This window comes from Boeremia exigua (assembly GCF_020726555.1).
Source record: "Boeremia exigua strain MPI-SDFR-AT-0100 chromosome Unknown C7974scaffold_4, whole genome shotgun sequence".
NCBI lineage: Eukaryota > Fungi > Ascomycota > Dothideomycetes > Pleosporales > Didymellaceae > Boeremia > Boeremia exigua.
This window is the reverse complement of record NW_025763521.1, coordinates 1310168-1328936: the sequence shown is the minus strand read 5'-3', so window position 1 is coordinate 1328936 and position 18769 is coordinate 1310168. Positions and strand designations below refer to the sequence as shown.

Here is an 18769-nt window from a genome sequence, read left to right as displayed (position 1 = left end):
ACCCCTTACTTCACCACCTTGGGAGCATACGATCACCCACGCTTCTGTGTTACGACACCTCACACCAGCCCAACACGCCTATACCTGCATCAGCCCCGCGCGTCAAGAACTACCATTTTCCCCGCCCGGGAATGGTACATCAAGAACGGTAGGTACATCAAGAACGGTAGGTACATCAAGAACGGTAGGTACATCAAGAACGGTAGGTACATCAAGAACGGGAGGTACATCAAGAACAGTACATCAATCACTCCACCCCCCTGGCATCTATGGCATCTATGGCATCTATGGCATCTACTTTGTATGACATCTCTCAGCTCTCAGCTCTACTCTTATGTGATGCAGACGGCTACTAAGAGGCGTGTGACCTGGGACCAGAGACCAGGAGGCGCAGGGGTGTAAGCAGTAGCAGAGAGAAACGCAGAGGAGAAGCGCAGAGGAGGCTGGTGGATGTGCGGGCCACGGAGATGGGCGGGACGAGGGCGTGGGGGGAGCTGTAGCTGGGGTGGACGGGGGGGGGGGGGGGGGGGGGGGGGTTCGTGAGTGGGTTGTATTTGTGAGTGTTTGTGTGAGCGTTTATGGCCGTGTTTACGTGAGTGTGAGTGTGAGTGCGAGTGTGAGCGTGAGTGTTCTTGTTTCATGTATCTGTACACGTTCATGTCCACGTCCATGCTTGCGTATTTGTGCTCGTGTCCATGTCCATATCCGTATCCGTATTTCCACACAAACCACCCTTGCACACGCTACCCCACAGACTAAAGAAACGGGTATACTACAGTGCCGAGCGCGTGCAAAACGCGGAGAAGCAAGGCTTAAGAACCAAGAAAGGAAAAAAAAAACACTGTATCCAAGACCGTGTCGTGCTCGTGCCGGCAACGGAGTATGCAAAACGCCAGACACCGAGGAAACCAAGATACCAAGAAACCCGAAACGAGGAACCAAACACCACAGCGCCGGTCGTTATGCCCCCCCCCCCCCCCATATCTCATCTCATCTCATCACATCACATCATTCACCCAAAAAAAAAACACCAAAACCCCTCATCCCCATCCTCACCCCGCCCCTCACGCCCCACTACCCCCCCTCCATCAACCCCCGAATCTTCTCATAAAAACTCCCCGAATACGCCCGAATCTCCTCCTCGGTGGGCTCCGGCTTCCCCTTATCCCGAAACCTGTCCGCGACTCTTTGAATAATCTGGCCGAGCAACTCCTGCGGGATGCGCAGATCCTCTGCGTCGTCTGGGTTTGCGAAGGGGTCGCGCGGGTCGAGCAGCTGGGCGACGGTGGGGCGGCGGGTGGGGTCTCTATCGAGACAACGTTTAAGTGTGGCTTTGAGGGAGGGCGGGACACGGATATCGCCTGCGAAGTCCGGGAAAGAGATATGGTGGTTGCGGTTCACGATCGCGAGGACCCGGGCCATTTGGTTGGGGATGTGTGCGAACGGCGGGCGTCCGTAGACCATCTGGTACAGAATACACCCGAGGCTCCACACATCGCTCGGTTTCCCGAGCGCGAGATCCTTGGCGCCGGTGCCGTTGCTCAGCTGCCCGGCCGCGCCGCCCGCGCTGTCCTCCAGCGACTCCGGGGACATGTAGTTGGGCGTGCCGATATGGGCGTCGCGGTGGACGTTGACGGTGTGGTCTTCGATGGCGTTGGCGATGCCGAAGTCGATGAGCTTGAGGCGGCCGGAGACGAGGAGGAAGTTGGCGGGTTTCAGGTCCGAGTGCACGATGTCGTGGGCGTGTACGGCGGCGACGCAGGACAGCATTTCTTTCCAGTAGAAGCGGGTGAACGCCAGGTCGAGGGGCGCGGGGGTGGAGGAGTCGGTGGGGTCGAGTTTCATGCGGATGATGCGGGCCAGGTCGGATTCGCCGATTTCCATGAGCTGGGGCTGTTAGTGGGGATGTTGGGGTGAGATATTTGGGGCTGAGATATTCGGGGGTAAGTGATTGGGAACGTACCACGCTCAGGATCTGCCGCTGCTCGTCGACCTCCCAGTCGTACAGGCGCACGACGCGGTCGACGTTCTGCAGTTTCTGCAGGAGGTCGATCTCGCCCTTGTAGCCGCGCACGGCGGCCTCGTCGGCGTCTTCCAGCTTCACGCGCTTCAGGGCGAGCAGCTTGAAGTTCTCGGCCATGACGCGGTACACGGCCGAGCTACCGCCCCTCCCAATGCGGTCCATCTGCGAGTAGTGCTTCCCGTTGACCGACAGCGTGCTCCGCTTCTTGCGCTCGCGCTGCTTGGTGGTGGTTGCGGCGCCGGCAGCGACGGTGGCAGCCTCCAGGACAGACATCTTGGGCGGCGGCGGCGGCGCGGGTCTCCGCGGCGTGTTGGCGTCTCGGGACTGCAGCGCAGCAGCTTTTTCCTGTGGCGGGGGCGGCGATTGGTGTTTCTGCAGCGGGGATTGGCGTCTCTGCAGCGGCGATTGGGGCGCCTCGCGCTCATCTCTAACCTTCATCACTGAGTCGGTCATCTTCAAGACCGAATCGGGCACATTCGGATGCTCCTCCTTCACCCGCACCGCCGACGCAAGATTCTCCTGGTCCTGCGACGGCGGGTGGTCCTCCTCGCTCTGGGGCGTGCGGCGAAAGCGGCGCATGGGCGCACCTCGCAGCGGCACGCGCTTGATGCGCAGGCTGGGCGCGGGCGTGATATCGTGCTGCACGCGCTCCGGGGTATTCGACGCGGAGCCGCGCGAGATCTTCAGCTTGGGCTTCCGCTTCTCCGGCGACGGGACGTCGCTGCTCTGGGCCAGCAGCGCGGTCGTCAGGGCGCTTAGCTTCATGGGCTGCGGGATGTCGTCGTCGGAGCTGTCGCCAATGTCGATGTTCTGCATCATCGGGGCGTTGGCCGAGAAGCCCTGCGACTCGCCCAGCACCGACATGGGCGAGTCTCTGCGTGCGCGGCTGGTCTGCACGCGCATGCGGCCGTACGAGCCCATGGGCGTGGGGGACGCGGCAGCCATTGCGTCGCGCGTCGCTATAAAATCGGGGGCGGGCGGGCTAGCGAATGTTGCTGTAGTGTTAGTTGCGCATGCATAAGGCCGTGAGGCGGCTGTTCGCTGTAGGGATGCTGGCGTGGTTGATGAAGTCGGGCGTGCGGCGGATGGAGTTCGTCTCGCCGTTGCCCGGCAACCACACCGTAAACACGCACAGTCTGGGCTTCTGCACCATTATGTCACCGCCCCGCAAGTGCACGCCGAATGGACCGTCAAGCATTTTATTTCGTCTAGCCATATACGGGACTACATCGGTTGATATACAACAGTCAAACAACCTCCTGGGTCTATAACACGCCGCAACGCCTGCTATGCAATTCACGTAATCAGAGTTTTGGTGTCGGCTCTTCCAGCACGATGGCAATGACGGCGGCAATGTCGTCCGGCTTGCCGCCGTGCCAGTTCTCGCCCGGGTAGTACCTCTGCACCTCCTTGGCGAACGGCCCGTCGCGGCGCGTGTTCAGCCCGGCGTCCTTGGCTTCCTTTGCGATGGCGGTAGCGACAACGGCCTGCAGCGACTTGCTGTCCGCGCGGCGGCCTGTGTCGGCCTGCACCAGCTTCGCCAGATCGTGACCGACGTCGATGGCGCCGTCGCGGTCGACCCAGGCGCCGGCGGCGACCATCTGCTTGCTGACGATGCCGAGGGCGTCCTGCGGGCTGAGGTTGTCCCACACGCCGTCGGTCGCAAAGACGAGGACGTCGCCGTGGCGGACCTTGTGGTGGGTGATGCTCGACTCCTTGGGCAGATCGGAGAGGGTCGACGGGCCGCCGAAGACGGCCATCTGCACGAGCATGCGGTGGGGGGTTTTGGAGAGCTGGTAGGGCGTGTTGAAGGCGTGCGTCTGCGGCTGGGTGAAGTGTCGCACGGCATTCAGGCCGAGATGCATGAAGCCGGAATCGCCCAGGTTTGCGACCTCGACGTTGCCGTCCGGCTCCGCCACGGCCAAACACGCAGTGCTGCCGCCGCCCTCGATGGTGTCGTCCTCGCTAACCTCGTCATATGCCACCTGCAGCAGATCCTTGGGGTGCAGCGAGGTGGTGTTGAAGCCGTGGGGAAAGGAGCGCGCGGCGCACGTCATGTACTCGCACAGGCCGTGCGAGAAGTCGGCCGGGTCCAAGCCAGACTCGGTCCAGCCGCCCACGCCGTCGGCGACGCCGAATGTGGTGGTCTTGGTGTCGCCGACCTGGCTGAAGAAGAGCGCGTCCTGTCCGCTGCGCAGCCGCCGCCGCGGGTCCAGGCTCTGCTTGCACTCGCGCCAGTCCTCGTTGCGCGTGGAGGGGTCGTGCAGCGGGTTTGTGAACAGGTTCTGCTGGGCATTGAAGCGGTCCTGCTTGGCGGAGAAGGAGGCGGCGACGTGGTAGGAGAAGTGCGGGGCGGGGGCAGACGAGCTGAGCGACCGCAGGCCTGCTGAGTTTGGCGTCGAGTCCTTGTGCGCGGGGCAGGTCGGCAGGGCGTAGGGGGCCTGCGCGCGCGTGGTGTGCAGGTGTGCGGTGCGGGTCGAGTGGGCAGGCGCAACCAGGGTGGCCGAGAGGGCGAAGAGGAGCAGCCCCGAGGCGCGGCGGGAGGGGAGGCGGGCAGCGCTCGCGGCGCTGGCAATCGCATACGACATGGCCGCGGCCCAGGCCTTCGGTCAGGTCAGTGAGGTTTGGAGAGGAGTGAGGAGCGGTGACGGCCCTGCGCAGACGGGCGGCGCATGGCATGCGACGGCGACGGTACGAACAAACTTCTGAGCTAGGGAGACGCGCCGATCCGGCGAGGCGCACTTACAACAATCACGTTCATAGCACCACGCAGAGGGAGATACAGGCGCCGCGCAGGAGCAGAGTCTCAGCACCAGTCTCCCGCGATCTGTCCACTGCCCGTCGCGGCTACTGCACGCGTTGCAGGTGCCGGCGTGTCATGGCCGAACGGCGCTAAGCCCTGTGGCTCTGGGGAACTTCTTTTCACGCGCCGCACCACACCCGCCCGCAGCACCCCGCAGCACCCGGGGACCGCCAGTCGCGATGAGCATGCACCCGGCGCGGCAGGCCTACGTCGAGGAGGCGAACGGCCCCGACGATGCCATGGAGGGCATTGACTACGCGAGCGTCCGTAGGTAGTCTGCTGCTGCTGCCTGCCCAGCTAACACGCACAGCGCTGGACCGCAACCACGCCATGCCCGGCGGCGGCGGCAATGCCATGGCCTCGGACCTGCTCGCCGACTTCGAGCGCAAGAAGCGCGCCGCCAACCTGATCGTGCCCACCGCCGACCGCGACGTCAAGCTGCGCCTGCGCGCCCTGCGCGAGCCCATCACCCTCTTCGGCGAGGGGCCCTCGGAGCGCCGCGACCGCCTGCGCGCCCTGCTGGCAGACGCCGCCGAGGCGGGTGGTGAGGATGCCGAGGATGTCGTCATGGAGGAGCAGGACGCGCCCGCCGACGAGCAGGAGGAGTTCTACACGGCCGGCACCCAGGCCCTGCTGGACGCCCGCCGCGACATGGCCCGCTACTCGCTCCCGCGCGCAAAGGCCCGCATCGCCTACCAGCGCGAGGAGGCCGCCATCCCGCTGAAAGCCCACGTCGAGCACCGCAACGCCATCAAGGACACCCTCAAGGGCTTCGAGCTGTACGGCTCGCAGACCGCCGACCGCCCCGTCAGCATCGTGCGCGTCTCGCCCAGCGGCCAGTACGTCGCCTACGGCACCTGGGGCGGCAAGGTCGGCCTGCTCGAAATCCCCTCGCTCGACCACAAGCAGACCTACCGCGGCGCCCACACCGAGCGCACCACCGGCATCGACTGGGCCCCCGGCGCCACCCTGCCCACCAGCAACATCTCCCCCGACAGCCTCAACCTCGCCTCGGGCGGCGCCGGCGGCAAAATCCAGCTCTGGTCGCTCACCTCCCCGAAGCCCCTCCAGACCCTCGCCGGCCACTCCGACCGCGTGTGCCGCCTGGCCTTCCACCCGTCGGGCCGCTACCTCGCCTCCGCCTCCGACGACACCACCTGGCGCCTGTGGGACGTCGAGACGGGCGCATCGCTGCTCGCCCAGGAAGGCCACTCGAAAGAAGTCTACACCGTCGCCTTCAACCCAGACGGCGCGCTCGTCGCCTCCGCGGGCCTCGACAGCATCGCCCGCGTGTGGGACGTGCGCACCGGCCGCGTCGTCTTCATGCTCGAGGGCCACATCAAGCCCATCTACGGGCTCGCCTGGGCCGCCGACGCCCACCGCCTGCTGTCCGGCTCCGGCGACGGCTTCCTCAAGTGCTGGGACGTGCGCGCCATGCGCACCACGAACTCTATCGCCGCCAACTCCGGCGGCGTGACTGACGTGCGCTGGTTCGAGGGTGCCGACGGGCCCGCGAGCGGCGTCCCGCTCCAAAAAAACCCCGACGGCGAGCCGCTGCCCAAGAAAGCGTCCACCTTTGTCGTGTCTGCGGGGTTTGATAAGAACGTGCAGGTCTTCTCCGCGGACGACTGGGCGCTGTGCAAGACGCTGCAGGGCCACGCGGGGCCCGTGTTCAGCGCCGATGTGACGCGCGACGCAAAGTGGATTGTGAGCGGCGGCAAGGACCGCACGGTGAAGCTGTGGGCGCGGGAGGATGGGCGGGGGATTTAAGATGCGCGAGAAAGAAGCTCTGGATCATGGATCACGGAATTATGGTATTGGAGTGCGCGGGGTAGAGTCTGATCACGGAACCACGGGATCGCGGTATTGAAGAGACGCGGGCGCACACGCACGCAGACGACGTGCCGCGCGGAGCAGGAGGGGAAAGCTGGATGCCACGACGGAGCGAGATGCGATGATAGATGGACGCATACCTCTCCATATCAGAGAGAGGGTAGGACACTCTACGCTTGAATACACTACAAGATACTGGTCTGTTTCTATTCCCTGTCACTCTTGTTTTCTTCTCTCCGTCGCGTTTCTTTGTACGTTTCTTCGTATATTTCTATTCGTCCCCTTTCCCCCTCTGTCCGCGTCTCATCCGCTTTCTATATCCCTACTTCCTCCACCCTGCGTCGTTTCCCCCTCTTCTCCCTCCACACATCTATATGTTTGCCCCTCCCCTGCTTCTACTCGATTGCCTCCTCACACTCTCTTTACCCTCTCCTCATACTCGCCCAACACTCCCCACAACCCCTTAACCCACCCCCCTCATCTCCCCCCCCCCCCCCCCCCCCCCAATCCTCCGCCTATCCCTCTCTCCCCCCTTTCTCCACCGCCCTCTCTCCCCCGAAATCCCCTCGTGCTGCTGAGCGTCGCACACAACGGTCCACGCTCTCAATCTGCACACGCATCCCCGGTTCTGCGCTTCTTGGGGAGTGTCCTGCGCATCCCTCTCCGTTGCTTGCTGCTGGTTAGTAGGTCCCTGCCGAGGGAGTTGCGAGTACCGGCCACCATCCCGCCGCGCACGCGTCTTGTCGGATATGCGAGGCCCCTGGGGTATATGGCGTATGGCCTGCTTTCTCCGGTGGCAACTGCTATCTGGCACTCGCTGTCCACGTACTGTGCGCGCCGTAGGTAATCTGGGGTCGCACGGAACGGGGCCACGCGGGCTTTGAGGATGCGATGGTGTCCTGGGGGGTGTGCTGCGTGTGCCTGCGCGGGTGCTTGCGGAGACGTGTTTTACTCTGTGGAATCCCGCGGTGATTGCGGTGCTAGTGGTGCTTGCAGTACTTACAGTGCTTGTAGTGCTCTTGCGTTGCACGCAACAAATCCACGCGCGTCCCTCTGGACCCGTGTCTGAGCGTCTCCCAAGTTCGCTCCCGCTCTCCTACTATTATACCATGCAATTCCCGGAGTCTCGAGCAGCTGCCTAGCGCTCCTCAAAACAGACCCGCGGGTTCTCTGCCACCTCGCGTCGCTTCCGTGCATACCGCACTGTCGCTCGCACACAACGGGCCACGCGCTCTCTGTTCTGCGTCTCTGCTCCAATGTCTTCCAGTCCCTGCGGTCCCCGGTCCCTTCCGTGCTCAGCGTACTCACCGCACTCTCGCGTCGCACCAGTGGGCCCACGCTCTCCCCTCCCCTCCTTTTGCTGCTGTCCTCCCCACTGTCCATCTGCGTCGCACAAACAGCCCACGCGCCCGCTGCGGCAATGCAGGACACCCAGAGCGTGGCCGTCTGCCGTGCATCCCGTGTCTGCAGCGTGAACGCGTGTCTCGGCAGCGACGTACCCAAGACATTACCCAGGTAGTCAGGAGACCTGAAACATGGGTGTGGATGGCGGTATGCAAGGGCGACGACCCCCCGATACCCGTGAACAAGGGCGGCGGCGCTGGCTGGGGACAAAGGGGGCGGGTGCAGTGTGATAGTGCGGCGGTAAGTGGGATGCGGATGCTAATCACAACGTGTCCAACTGCAGACCGCAATGTGTCCAGACACCAGCACGGGGGTTGTAGACGCGGATGTTCACTTACCCGCGCCAATGCCTGGGTACGGTGTGCCGCATCAATACCTCGAGTTCCCGTATCTCTGCAGACGCGGCGGGAGAGCAGGGCTTACAGGCCCAGCAACAGTATTGGGTGTTGGGGTGTTGCGTGTTGCGTGGGGGGTGCGTGGACACACCGTGAAGTCAGTGGAATATTTCATGGAAGTACCGTGAAAGTAGCGAAGTCAGCGTGAACCCACTGCCCCCCTCCCCCAACCGTCAATACCGCATACACTACACACACACACACACACACACACACACACACACACACCGCGACCCTCAGAGCTCGGTGAAGACCGCACTCCACGGGCACACACCACGAGCCACTGTACTGCAGATTGGGGGGGGGGGGGGGGGTGAACACAACAACAACAACAGCAACCACGACCGCTAAACACCGGCGCAGAGCAATAAGGGAGTATGGTATCGTGTAGGTGTTGTTGTAGTGTAGTTGTGTACTAGCACCGACACCAGTGTGTCTACTGCGTGGGCAGTGACGGCGGCACATTGCAGTGCGGCACGGGTAGGATTTACTCGAGGGTGTTGGTGATGAACTCGAGGAAGTGTGCGGTATGGATGGCTTAAGAACAAGTATGTGTAGACCAAGCCGAGACGAGACGGCACATCTGCGCATCTCCACCGCAGACCGCGTTCCAACCACCATATATAATGCCGGCATTCGATCGTAGGGACATACACCACTTCACTGCATCCTCGCCCACACTTCCTCCCGACCAGCCGGTGATAGAACCACTCACACACATACAATACTTGCATGCTACCAACTTCCCTTGCAGTCCACTCCACGCCCCCTGGATACCTGGATACCTGGGCCCAGCACCGTTGACTACTTAGACGCATTCACAGCGCGCCGTCTCGCTCGTCTACGCGCCTATCCACGCATTCTACTGCACAAGCGATTGTAGGCTACTAGCACTACTACGTTGCATTCGCAAGAGTAGATAGTGTGCAGATAATTAGAGGGTGCAACAGGAGATTTAGGCGCATGTATAACTAGGTACTACTCTACTAAATCCTTTTCTACACGCCCGCCCACCAGCGCTCTGATATCTGATAGAACCACACAAATGTAATACTTGTACGCTACCGGCTGACCATCGCAGTCCCTTCCACGCCCCCCAGATACTCGGGCCGGTGCTGTTAGCTAGACATATTCACCGCGTCACTGCGCGCCGTCTCGCTGTCTTGCTCGTCTACGTACACATCCACACATTCTACTGCGCAGACGATTGTGAGGTACTGGGACTGCCGCCCGCGTTGCATTTGCGGGATTGGATGGTGTATGTAGACAATTGGGGGCTGCAATGGCTGTAGGACACTCAGGGGGTTCATGAGAAGTGAAGTGAGGGGAAGGGAAGGGACTGGGACTGGGACTGGGATTGCTTTCCACCACCACCATGCGTTTCCCACGCACGTTCACTACCTATAGCCGCCATCGTGGATATTTGCATTCACGTTTGTCACGGCGTCTGTGTATCGGATTATCACTGTCCACAGAGCTTACGTCTTTCCTTTTTCTGGGACTACACTGCGCTAGACGGCGCTGGCTTGTGAAATCTCTGGTTCGCGTGGAGGACAGTTGCACGCGACGTCCGTGTGCACACTCTTAGAGTGGAAAAACTGTGTTTACTTACACTTTCACCGTGATGGGTTTTCTTGTTCATCTTAATGTTGTCTCGCAAGACCAGGCACCCTATACTATTGTTCACACAGACTCGCGGAAAAATACCGCTCAACTATGAATTCAACACGTCGCAGGCCCTTCCCAGCGACATGCAACCTCGCGCGGAATCGCGGACGAAGTGGTGATGTGATGATATGATGGCACGTCCGGGCGATCGCAGGCCGTAGGGCTGATAGCGTCATCTGGCCGCAACTAGCCGACGAGCGCCCAGCGCTCGAGCTTAGCAAAGAGAGCTATTACTCTCGACGAGCAGCGCGCAATTTCACGAATCCGCCGGTCCCAAAGTCTGACGTCTGCGCGCAGGGAGAAGGCCGGTGGCAGAACCAGCCGCCCAGCGCTGGCCAGGGCGACTTGGTGAGTGACTCAGAGGCCGGCAATTTACCTAGCAATCTGGTGTTTGTTTACTCTACTGTGAGTCGCGGCGCCGAGGCGTGCATCAGCATGAAGCTGCGAATCCGCAGTGGAGCGTTTCGCGATGCGCGGTTCCAGAAGCTGTGGATTTGAGTGGGCGGCGGCGGCGGGAGCGCGGAAAGTGGGTCCTTCACCGCCAGCCTCACTTTTCTTGCTGCATCTGCGATGTGCGAATGGGAGTGCAGAACACAGCTCTGCGTCTTCAGCCGCGAGGATTGCAGCCCAACCCAGGGCGTTTCTTAGGCCATTGATGGGCAGCAGCACGTTGAGATCGGTCAAAGTGGTCGTGGCCGGTCAATGTCGGAGCGTGTTTGAGATGGCGTGGGAGAGGAAGAGTTTGGGGATACTATTGGGTTGGGTCACGGTGCAAATGGATCCGTCACAAGCAGTGTGTAGGGCTGGAGGTGATGTGCCGCCGCTCTGGGTGCTATAGGGTACGCGTACGCGCCGGGGAAAGGTACTTGCCCTATCACTCGCTACCGATCAAGATCAGATCAACGGGTCTGGCAGCGGCGATCCAAAGATCCAGACGTCGTCCGCGAGGGCAGGGTGCAAGAAGGGCCCAACTGGGCTTGGCTGGCATGATCTGATGGTGGCTGAGGGCTGCGACAGAGCAGCTCTGTGCGCCGTGGCGTTTGCTGCTTACGGCTGCTCGGCTGCCGCGCTGTGTGACGCGATCTGGCGTCGGCGGAGAAAGCAGCAGACGAGGGCAGGGAGCCTGTACATGTCTTGGATAGATGGGGACTGGTTGCACGGGGTCTGCCAAACGCTCCATTACGCTGCAGCGGTGGTAGACTGGAAATGCTGAGTGCGCCGGAGTGAAGCTTGACAGGCGTGACAAGCAGCGCAGTCCCTCTCCAGCACACCCAGAATAGAGGCAGGAAATTGAAAGAAATGCGAGGCGTGAGCCAATGACGCGCACTCGTCTGATCAGTGGCCAGCCGGTCGGTAGACGCTCGGTTAGCAGATGGATGTCTCAGGGTACAGAACGGCATGCAGTGTTTGCCAGAATGCTCAAGCAGAGGGACCCAGCACGGCGGATTGCCCAAGGTCGGCAAGGCATACAACGGCACTGGTGCGCCCCAGCACGATAATGAAGACGAACACAGAGCACAGGAATGGACGTCTGGCTTCCCAGAATAGACAGGGACAGGCGCGCGGTGCGGGCGGTGAGATGACTCGTGCACGGCTGGCCGGGGATGATGACACCATCGGTCAGGGTGGGCGAGAGCAGCAGTACGAGACGACGCGAAGTGGGAAGTTGGCAGTGCGTCGGCTGATGTGGCTCTGGCGGTGGTTGATCGCGATGGGGCAGGCGCTGTCGGGGCAGGGAAGGCGCGAGGTCGTCGGAGGAAGGCGGCCCGTGTTGCACGTCGCGCCGCGCATGAGACCAGACTCAGTCACGTCCACAGCTGCGCAGCGCGGCCACGGCGGGAGAGCAGCAGTGGCTCTATCGCGGGCTCGCAGGCTCGCGGTGGCTCGACGCGGACTTGTCTGCATGGGGCAGAGTTTTCGCACTGCTGCTGGGCGACGCCGGCGGCCAAGACAGCAGCGACGGCGCGCCAGCCAATGGCGAGGCGCAACGGGGGCATTTTGCTCATGGGCCGGCCCGCAAGTCGACCAAGCGTATCGATTACAGCGGTACGGGGCCTGTCGTACCAGACTCTCGCGACAGTGACAGCCGGGCAATCACCTGGCGGCCATGAGCTGTGCGCGACAAACGGCGGGCCTGCCACTGCGACGGCGATGGGACTGCGACTGCACGCCGTCTGCTCGCACACGCACCTGGCACGCGTTCAGCAAACGGCGGGCGGGCGAGTGGTGAGGGCGGAGGGCACACGCACCGCAGCGACGGCAGCCACTCGTTTCGGGGTCGACTGGCGCGGTGATGCAGGCCTACCCGACGCTGCTGGGGCGCCGAATGGGAGCGCCAGCCCGTGTTTCGCGTGCATCCCACGGAAGAAGGCCTCTGCTCTGCGCACCGCGTGAGAAGGGCCTAGCGTGCGTCCCAGCAGCGTCCCAGCAGCTGCTTCGGGCCACACCCCGCCGTCTGCGATAACTAGCAGCCCTCCCCACCCGCTGCTCTAATCCTCATCACCCTCCGGCAGCCCTCCGCCGTCTTCGTTTTTTGGGAACGCGCACGCAGCCGTTGCCAGTCAGTGCTCGTCCGTGCAATCGCCGTCGAGAAACGCGCTTCTGCACCTGCCATCGACATTGCCGAAACGAGATCTCCACACCGCCAGTCCGGCCCACACCGGTACTTCGCTACAAGACCACCGCGCCCCTCGCCATGGACTTTTCCCACACTAACCACCAGAGTCACATGGATTTTCACCGGCCCTCGTCGACCCTCAGCAGCAACGACCGGAAAACCAGCTTCTTCGACGACCAGCAGACCCTGGACGCCGCCATCCTGGACACGCCCACCCTGATGTCGCCCACCACCTCGACCCAGGGCATCTTCTCGCCCGACGCCTCCATCTGGGAGGACTTCTCGCAGGGGCAGTTCGTTGACCGCACTGCCAGCAGTTCCGTCGTCAACTCCAACATGAACAACCCCTTCTTCACCGAGCAGAGCAACAACCCCTTCGCTCGCCTGCCCCCCAACCAGGCCGCCACCTACGGCCAGCAGTCGTGGCCCATGGACACCTCCGGCATCCGCACCCCGACCGCCCCCAAGCCGTCGAATCCCTTCGGCCCCGGCGACTTCGGCGTCCAGCCGGCCTTTGCACCCCAGCCCCAGCAGCAGATGTTCCACGGACTCCCCGATGCCAACGTCCGCCCCAGTGCTGTCTTCCCTAACGCTGTCGCTGACCAGCCCATGTCGCCGCACACCCACTCGGACTGGATGGCCTTCAACCAGCAGGAGATGGACTCACGGCCCGGGCCGAAGCGCATGCGCCCCAACACTCCGCCGCCCCGTGGCTTCTCCCCCCGCCGTGACGGCGGCATCCGCAAGAAGAACGCCCGCTTCGACATCCCCGCCGAGCGCAACCTCTTCAACATCGACCAGCTCATCGCCGGCTGCACCAACGAGGATGAGATGAAGGAGCTCAAGCAGCAGAAGCGCCTCCTCCGCAACAGACAGGCCGCGTACGTACCCACTGGAATTTGGTTCAGCGCTCCTCGCTTCGCCCGATCCATCATTTGGTCGCTCTTCCATTGTTCATCCGCTAACACATGACAGTCTTGACTCGCGTCAGCGTAAGAAGAAGCACACTGAAGAGCTCGAAGAGGAGAAGAAGGGCTGGATCGAGAAGATGTGCGGCATGCAGGACGACTTCGCCACCATGCGCATTGAGTATGAGCAGCTCGTCGCCGAGAAGGAGAACTGGCATCGTGAGTCCATGGACATGCATCACATGATCAACCAGCTGCAGTTCGACAAGGAAGAGCTTGTCCGTAACCACACTCTCGAGACCGGTGAGCTTCGCAAGAAGGTTGCCGTGCTCACTGAGCGTCTTGAGGCCAGCTCCAACAGCATGGCCGTCGCACCCAGCACCACCTTCACCGACTTCGCCTCGGAGATGGACAACCTCAACATGGGCGGCAACGAGTGGGACAACTACATCTTCGTCAACGACTTCGCTGCCGACGGCCAGACTCCCCAGGAACAGCCCATGGCTATCGTGCCTCGCGCCAAGGAAGAGAAGGAGCCTGTGGCTTCGGGTCTTCTGCTGATGCTTCTCCTGTGTGGTGCCTTCGTCGCCAGTAAGTCTGGCTCCGGCGCCGCGCCGACGATGCCCCGCATGCCTGATGAGGTCCGTGCTGCCTCGGCCGACGTTCTCGACAGCATCCTCAAGGATGCTGGTGTCTCTTCTGCGTTCACCGAGCAGGGCCTCATCGCCAACGCTGTGACTGGTCTGGAGCCTACTCCGTCCGGCATGGCCTGGCCCAAGGCTACCGTCTCCGGCTCTGAGCTCTCTGGTTCTCGTCTCGATCAACTCCACTCTCAGCTTGCTGCCCCGACCAAGGAGCAGGAGGCCGAGCAGCTGTTCTCCATCACGCCTGCGCAGTACAACAGCATGACCTCGCTCGACTTCACCCGCCCCCGCTACAGCATCGGCAGTGACGATGTCAGTGACCCGCTCTCGCCCTCGCAACCATCGCACCGCCGCAATCTCGCCGCCACGCTTGCTGCCATGCGCGAGCACAACAAGGGTGACTCCGCCGCCGAGGTCTACACGCGCAGCCTGCTCTGGGACAAGATCTCACCCGAGGTTGTCCACGAGTTCAAGCGCATTGTTGAGGAGTCGACTGCCATGTCGCGCCCCAGCACCGCCGACGGCCTCAAGGCCGAATAAACACCCCCACACCACTCCTGTCCGACACGTCGCGACTTGCCTCAGTTTGAACTAGCATAGCGCTTTCTTTCTTTCCGCCCGAGCCGGGCTTCCTTTGACAACCTGCATCGTCGGCTCCGCCGCCTTCTCCTTCTCGCTGGCCATTTCTACATTTAGGACGGCAACGTCGGCACTTTCGATTACATCGCTAGCATACACGGCGGTTGCACTTTGCTTCGGGGTCCGCCGTGGTGGCGTCCACGGCCACCTTTATTGCTTCCATAGTTCCTTGCGTCTTCCCTTGCGTCCATTTGCGTTGCTGATTTCTCCACTTTTTGCTTTTTATCTTGTTTATTGCAGAGCGTAGCGAGCGAGCGTTGTCTTGACCTTTTCTTATGTCTATACGATGGATGAACGCGGTTGGATAGCACACCACGCACACGGGGACGATGTACGCGCTACGACACTGTATATGAAATCACGGCTGCCCGCGCGCCGACAGATTGCACTGGGTTTTTCCTTCGTGGGTATTCTTGTTAGCTAGGGAGCACGGCAATCTACACGCCTCGAGCCGCGATGCGGTCTCACTCCACCATGTCTCCTGATCGTGCCTCTGAACGCTGTGACGCTGAACGCTGCTGCTGACCTCCTTGACCCCCCTCCCCCCTCCCGACCGCACAGTACTTCCCAGTGACTCACGGCCCTCGCACTTAGCTCCCGGATCGCCCTCCCCTCCCCCCACTCTCCTGCACGCCGCACGCACCGCCTTCCTTCCGCTCTGCTCGGCCGCCCTGCGCCGCCGTGATAGGACACCCCCCCAGCGCCGTGAAACGCGCCCACGCGTGCATTTTTCCGGCCTGCCGGCGCTGATTGGCGCGACTGCTTGCGCTGTGGGGACGCGGCCGGTGCTTTACGGACTTCGTGCTGCTGCAGTGCACATCGCGGGATTGGACGGGTGTTTTCCACCTCGTTTCCTGCTTCGTTTCGCACTTCGTCTGCGCAGCGGGGAGGGCTGTGCGTACATACAGCTACAGCTGCCCCGTGCAGTGCGTGCGCCGGCACTGCACGCTTCGTACGACGTACTCTCGCCAGTCGCAGACTTCTCTTACGATACGACGGGATGTCGGTAGCCGTGCTGCGCATGGGGCCCGCTATGTCGTGCTGCGGCGCCGCGCTACTGCAGCGTCGTTGCTGCTTTGCGGCTACGTCGTGCGTGCTCTGTAATGACTTCGTAAGTGCATTGTAGAATGGCCCACTGTATATACTCGGGTGCTCCACCGCGGGCGGATTCGCGGCGCTATGGAGGAGGTATCGTGAGGTTGTTGCGGCTGCGGCGGTTCTCACGGCGTGGTGTTGTGGTGGTGCGGCTGCGGCGGTGGTGAGGGCACTGGTGCGGCTGCGGCGCGCGGTGTTGTGCTGAGGCTGCTGGGGGTAGGTATGCGGATGTCAGGGTCAGAGGCAGGGACGAGGTGGTGAGAGCGAGCGATGCCGCTGCACCGCTGGACATTGCAGTGTTGTAGTGCCATTGCATTCAGGTACCGCTGTGTAACCACCACCACCACAGTCCGCAACCGCTGCACAACGAACCCCCCATCGACTCCCAAACCGACGCCGTACACCACCATCCCTCACATCTCCCGCCTCCCCCCGAGCCCAGGAAAAACTCGACCCCCCCCTCTCCCGTCCCAACTCCACTCTCGGAGATTCCGTCCCCAAATGCTTAACAGCGGATCGCCGCTGCATATCCCATCTCACCCTGCAGCGCGCCCCAGAGCCGCATGTACCACCACGAGGGGCCGTGCTCGGGCGACAGACGACCATGTACATGTACATGTCGACGCTGCGCTCTACATACCGGAAGCGGCTGTGGAGAACGGACGCAGGGTCAGAGATTTCCTGGTGTTAGGCAGGCTGCCGCAGCAACTGGGTATGCGCAGGGAGAAAAGACTGGACAGGCGCAGCGCGACAAGAATGCCGCAGTACGATGGCCGCAGCACGACTGCCGCACTTGCCTCAGCAGTACCCACGGCGAGCTACAGACTCGCGACTGAGGCGATGTCTGGACATGTACCCGCGACTCAGTAGATGTCTGGATATGTACACGCGACTCAGGCGCGACACGGAGACCTATGGTTTGCCACACAGTCCCCTGCGCAACATCTGCACGGCACGGTCCCGCGCTGCGCGGCGGCCGGATGCGGGTGACAGGCTGGGAGTACAAGGCGGGTGCGACGGCGGGTGCTGCGGCGTGCGGGTTTGAAGGCTTGTGCGATGAGCGGAAGTCGCGAGGGCAGGTCAGTGTGGAACGGGGTTGAGGGTGTTGCTTCTGGGTGGTGATGAGATGGGGAGGGAGGTAAGTCAGGGGGGGGGGGGAAGACTGATTCCTGTCTGCTCTGTTCTCCGAACTCTTGTTCTGCCATTACCATCTCCTTGCGCCGTCTCCTACATGGTATCATGGTACACCATCCGATGTACCGCCTGTCTCGCACCACCCGTCACGACACCACCGCACCAGTCACGCCTACTTGGGATCGTACTTTGGCTTCCAAATCCTGCGAAACAGTCAGCCCACGCACCGCAAATCATCGTCACGTCACTGCAGCAACGCCAATAAACACGCGGCGACCGCGCCAGCCAGCCCGCAAGGCTCTTTCATCGCGCCCCGCCCAAAACCCATCTCACCTCGCCCCGCCTGCCCATCTCACACAAGCCCCCTGCGCGCACCCGGCGCACCCTTCGCACGAACCACGCGCCGTCTTCGTCAGCGGGCCGTCAGCTGCGGCTCGCCGCACACCCTCAGCGACGCGCGCCAGCAGCGACGTGCCACGTGTACGCCGCGCTACCGCATTGGGCGTGCTACGGTCGCGAGGCGTGGCGGCGCGGCACATGAGCAGGCTGAGCAGGCTCGTGGGCTGTATTGGACTAGGTGAGGTGTGGCAGCGCCGCGGCACGCGATGATGCGGGAGCGTGGTGGGGCGCCGTGGTGCGGAAGGGCAGGGCCGGGCCTGGGCGCTAGTGAACCACTGAATGAGGAACTGGGTGTGCGGGAACAACAACCATGCCTTGCAGTCTCAACGTCCCTGCCTGGATAGCAGGCTCGCAAGGAGTTGTTGCCCACCCCCACCCACGGCCCGGGCCAGGGCTAGCAAACCACTGGACAGGAAACAGGTGTGCGCGATGCGACGACGGAACTGCTCTGCCTCGGAGTCCTGAAAGCGTCGCGGAGGCTGCGTGGCTCAAAGAAGCGTTTGGACAGCACGCTTGCAAGAGTCCCAGCCCGCTGCCCCTCCACTCTCGCTGCCCCGCTGCCTCCCCCGCCCACCTGTGGCGCTAAGCGGGGATTGTGATTGGAGGGGTGCGGCGACGGCGTTCAGTGGGTGTGTCCGGACGATGCACCCCCGTTCGGCGACCGCGCGACGGGGTGCGGAAAACGGAAAAGCATCCTCGATGCGCCTGGCCGGCGACTGCAAAACAGGGTGTGTCTATGATGCGTCTTGCCTGGGCCTGCGTCTTCCAAAGCCCCGCCATGTCAGACAGTAAGCCCCAACAAGAGCTTCGATGGCAGGCGGGCGCTAAGCGAAACATCGCGGATGCAAGAATCCGGTCATGCCTGATCCTGTTTCTGGCGAGTATGTCCAGACAGCACGCACGCGGGATGGTAATTGCGCAAGGGGTGCGGAAAACACGTCCATAGCGCATCCAGCGTCCAGATCGCAGCTCAAGCCAGCCGGCCTGGCGACGCAGAGAATTCTGCCGGGCCATAGGAGAGAACCGGAGTGTAAGCGAAACCTGCGAAATCGGTGTAGCCCCTTCACCACGCCCGGAGTCCGTGTCCAGCGTCCAACACGCCATCCAGCGAACGACCCGAGCGCGCCGTCAATGCGTGCGCCCATGCTGCTCGAACTCCATGCCGGTGCGTCCTAACAGCGCAGGAATCTGATAGCGCTAAGCGAAA

The 18769-nt window shown here is 62.3% G+C and overlaps 6 protein-coding genes across 6 annotated transcripts; 4 read left to right on the top strand and 2 right to left on the bottom strand.

Annotated features, from left to right (window-relative positions):
- Positions 1–1074: 1074 nt before the first annotated feature.
- C7974DRAFT_422825 (kinase-like domain-containing protein) lies at positions 1075–3074 on the bottom strand (the record flags this gene model as incomplete). Its single annotated transcript, XM_046144350.1, has 2 exons — positions 1964–3074; positions 1075–1887 (listed from the first exon to the last, which is right to left on the bottom strand). The coding sequence occupies exons 1-2, from the start codon at positions 2966–2968 to the stop codon at positions 1075–1077; spliced, it is 1818 nt and encodes a 605-aa protein (XP_045999085.1). The 5' UTR covers positions 2969–3074.
- Positions 3075–3206: 132 nt separating this feature from the next.
- On the bottom strand, positions 3207–4958 carry C7974DRAFT_390407 (phosphatase 2C-like domain-containing protein). Its single transcript, XM_046141463.1, has one exon. It carries the CDS (start codon positions 4609–4611, stop codon positions 3328–3330), a length of 1284 nt encoding a protein of 427 aa, XP_045999084.1. The 5' UTR covers positions 4612–4958; the 3' UTR covers positions 3207–3327.
- C7974DRAFT_355821 (U4/U6 small nuclear ribonucleoprotein-like protein Prp4) lies at positions 4959–6874 on the top strand. The gene is made up of 2 exons (XM_046139580.1): positions 4959–5093; positions 5137–6874. The coding sequence occupies exons 1-2, from the start codon at positions 5006–5008 to the stop codon at positions 6594–6596; spliced, it is 1548 nt and encodes a 515-aa protein (XP_045999083.1). The 5' UTR covers positions 4959–5005; the 3' UTR covers positions 6597–6874.
- Positions 6875–12568: 5694 nt separating this feature from the next.
- Positions 12569–15064, top strand: C7974DRAFT_149319 (uncharacterized protein). The gene is made up of 2 exons (XM_046135743.1): positions 12569–13624; positions 13719–15064. The coding sequence occupies exons 1-2, from the start codon at positions 12822–12824 to the stop codon at positions 14833–14835; spliced, it is 1920 nt and encodes a 639-aa protein (XP_045999082.1). The 5' UTR covers positions 12569–12821; the 3' UTR covers positions 14836–15064.
- Positions 15065–16128: 1064 nt separating this feature from the next.
- On the top strand, positions 16129–17117 carry C7974DRAFT_149272 (uncharacterized protein). The gene has a single exon (XM_046135740.1). It carries the CDS (start codon positions 16300–16302, stop codon positions 16897–16899), a length of 600 nt encoding a protein of 199 aa, XP_045999081.1. The 5' UTR covers positions 16129–16299; the 3' UTR covers positions 16900–17117.
- Positions 16959–17958, top strand: C7974DRAFT_149309 (uncharacterized protein). The gene has a single exon (XM_046135741.1). The coding sequence runs from the start codon at positions 17269–17271 to the stop codon at positions 17770–17772; it is 504 nt and encodes a 167-aa protein (XP_045999080.1). The 5' UTR covers positions 16959–17268; the 3' UTR covers positions 17773–17958.
- Positions 17959–18769: the final 811 nt, after the last annotated feature.

Coding starts and splice junctions, on each gene's coding strand:
- C7974DRAFT_390407 (XM_046141463.1), bottom strand. CDS start 4,611: ATGTCGTATGCGATTGCCAGCGCCGCGAGCGCTGCCCGCCTCCCCTCC.
- C7974DRAFT_355821 (XM_046139580.1), top strand. CDS start 5,006: ATGAGCATGCACCCGGCGCGGCAGGCCTACGTCGAGGAGGCGAACGGC. Junction 5,094..5,136: donor CATTGACTACGCGAGCGTCC/GTAGGTAGTCTG, acceptor TAACACGCACAG/CGCTGGACCGCAACCACGCC.
- C7974DRAFT_149319 (XM_046135743.1), top strand. CDS start 12,822: ATGGACTTTTCCCACACTAACCACCAGAGTCACATGGATTTTCACCGG. Junction 13,625..13,718: donor CTCCGCAACAGACAGGCCGC/GTACGTACCCAC, acceptor AACACATGACAG/TCTTGACTCGCGTCAGCGTA.
- C7974DRAFT_149272 (XM_046135740.1), top strand. CDS start 16,300: ATGCCGCTGCACCGCTGGACATTGCAGTGTTGTAGTGCCATTGCATTC.
- C7974DRAFT_149309 (XM_046135741.1), top strand. CDS start 17,269: ATGGTACACCATCCGATGTACCGCCTGTCTCGCACCACCCGTCACGAC.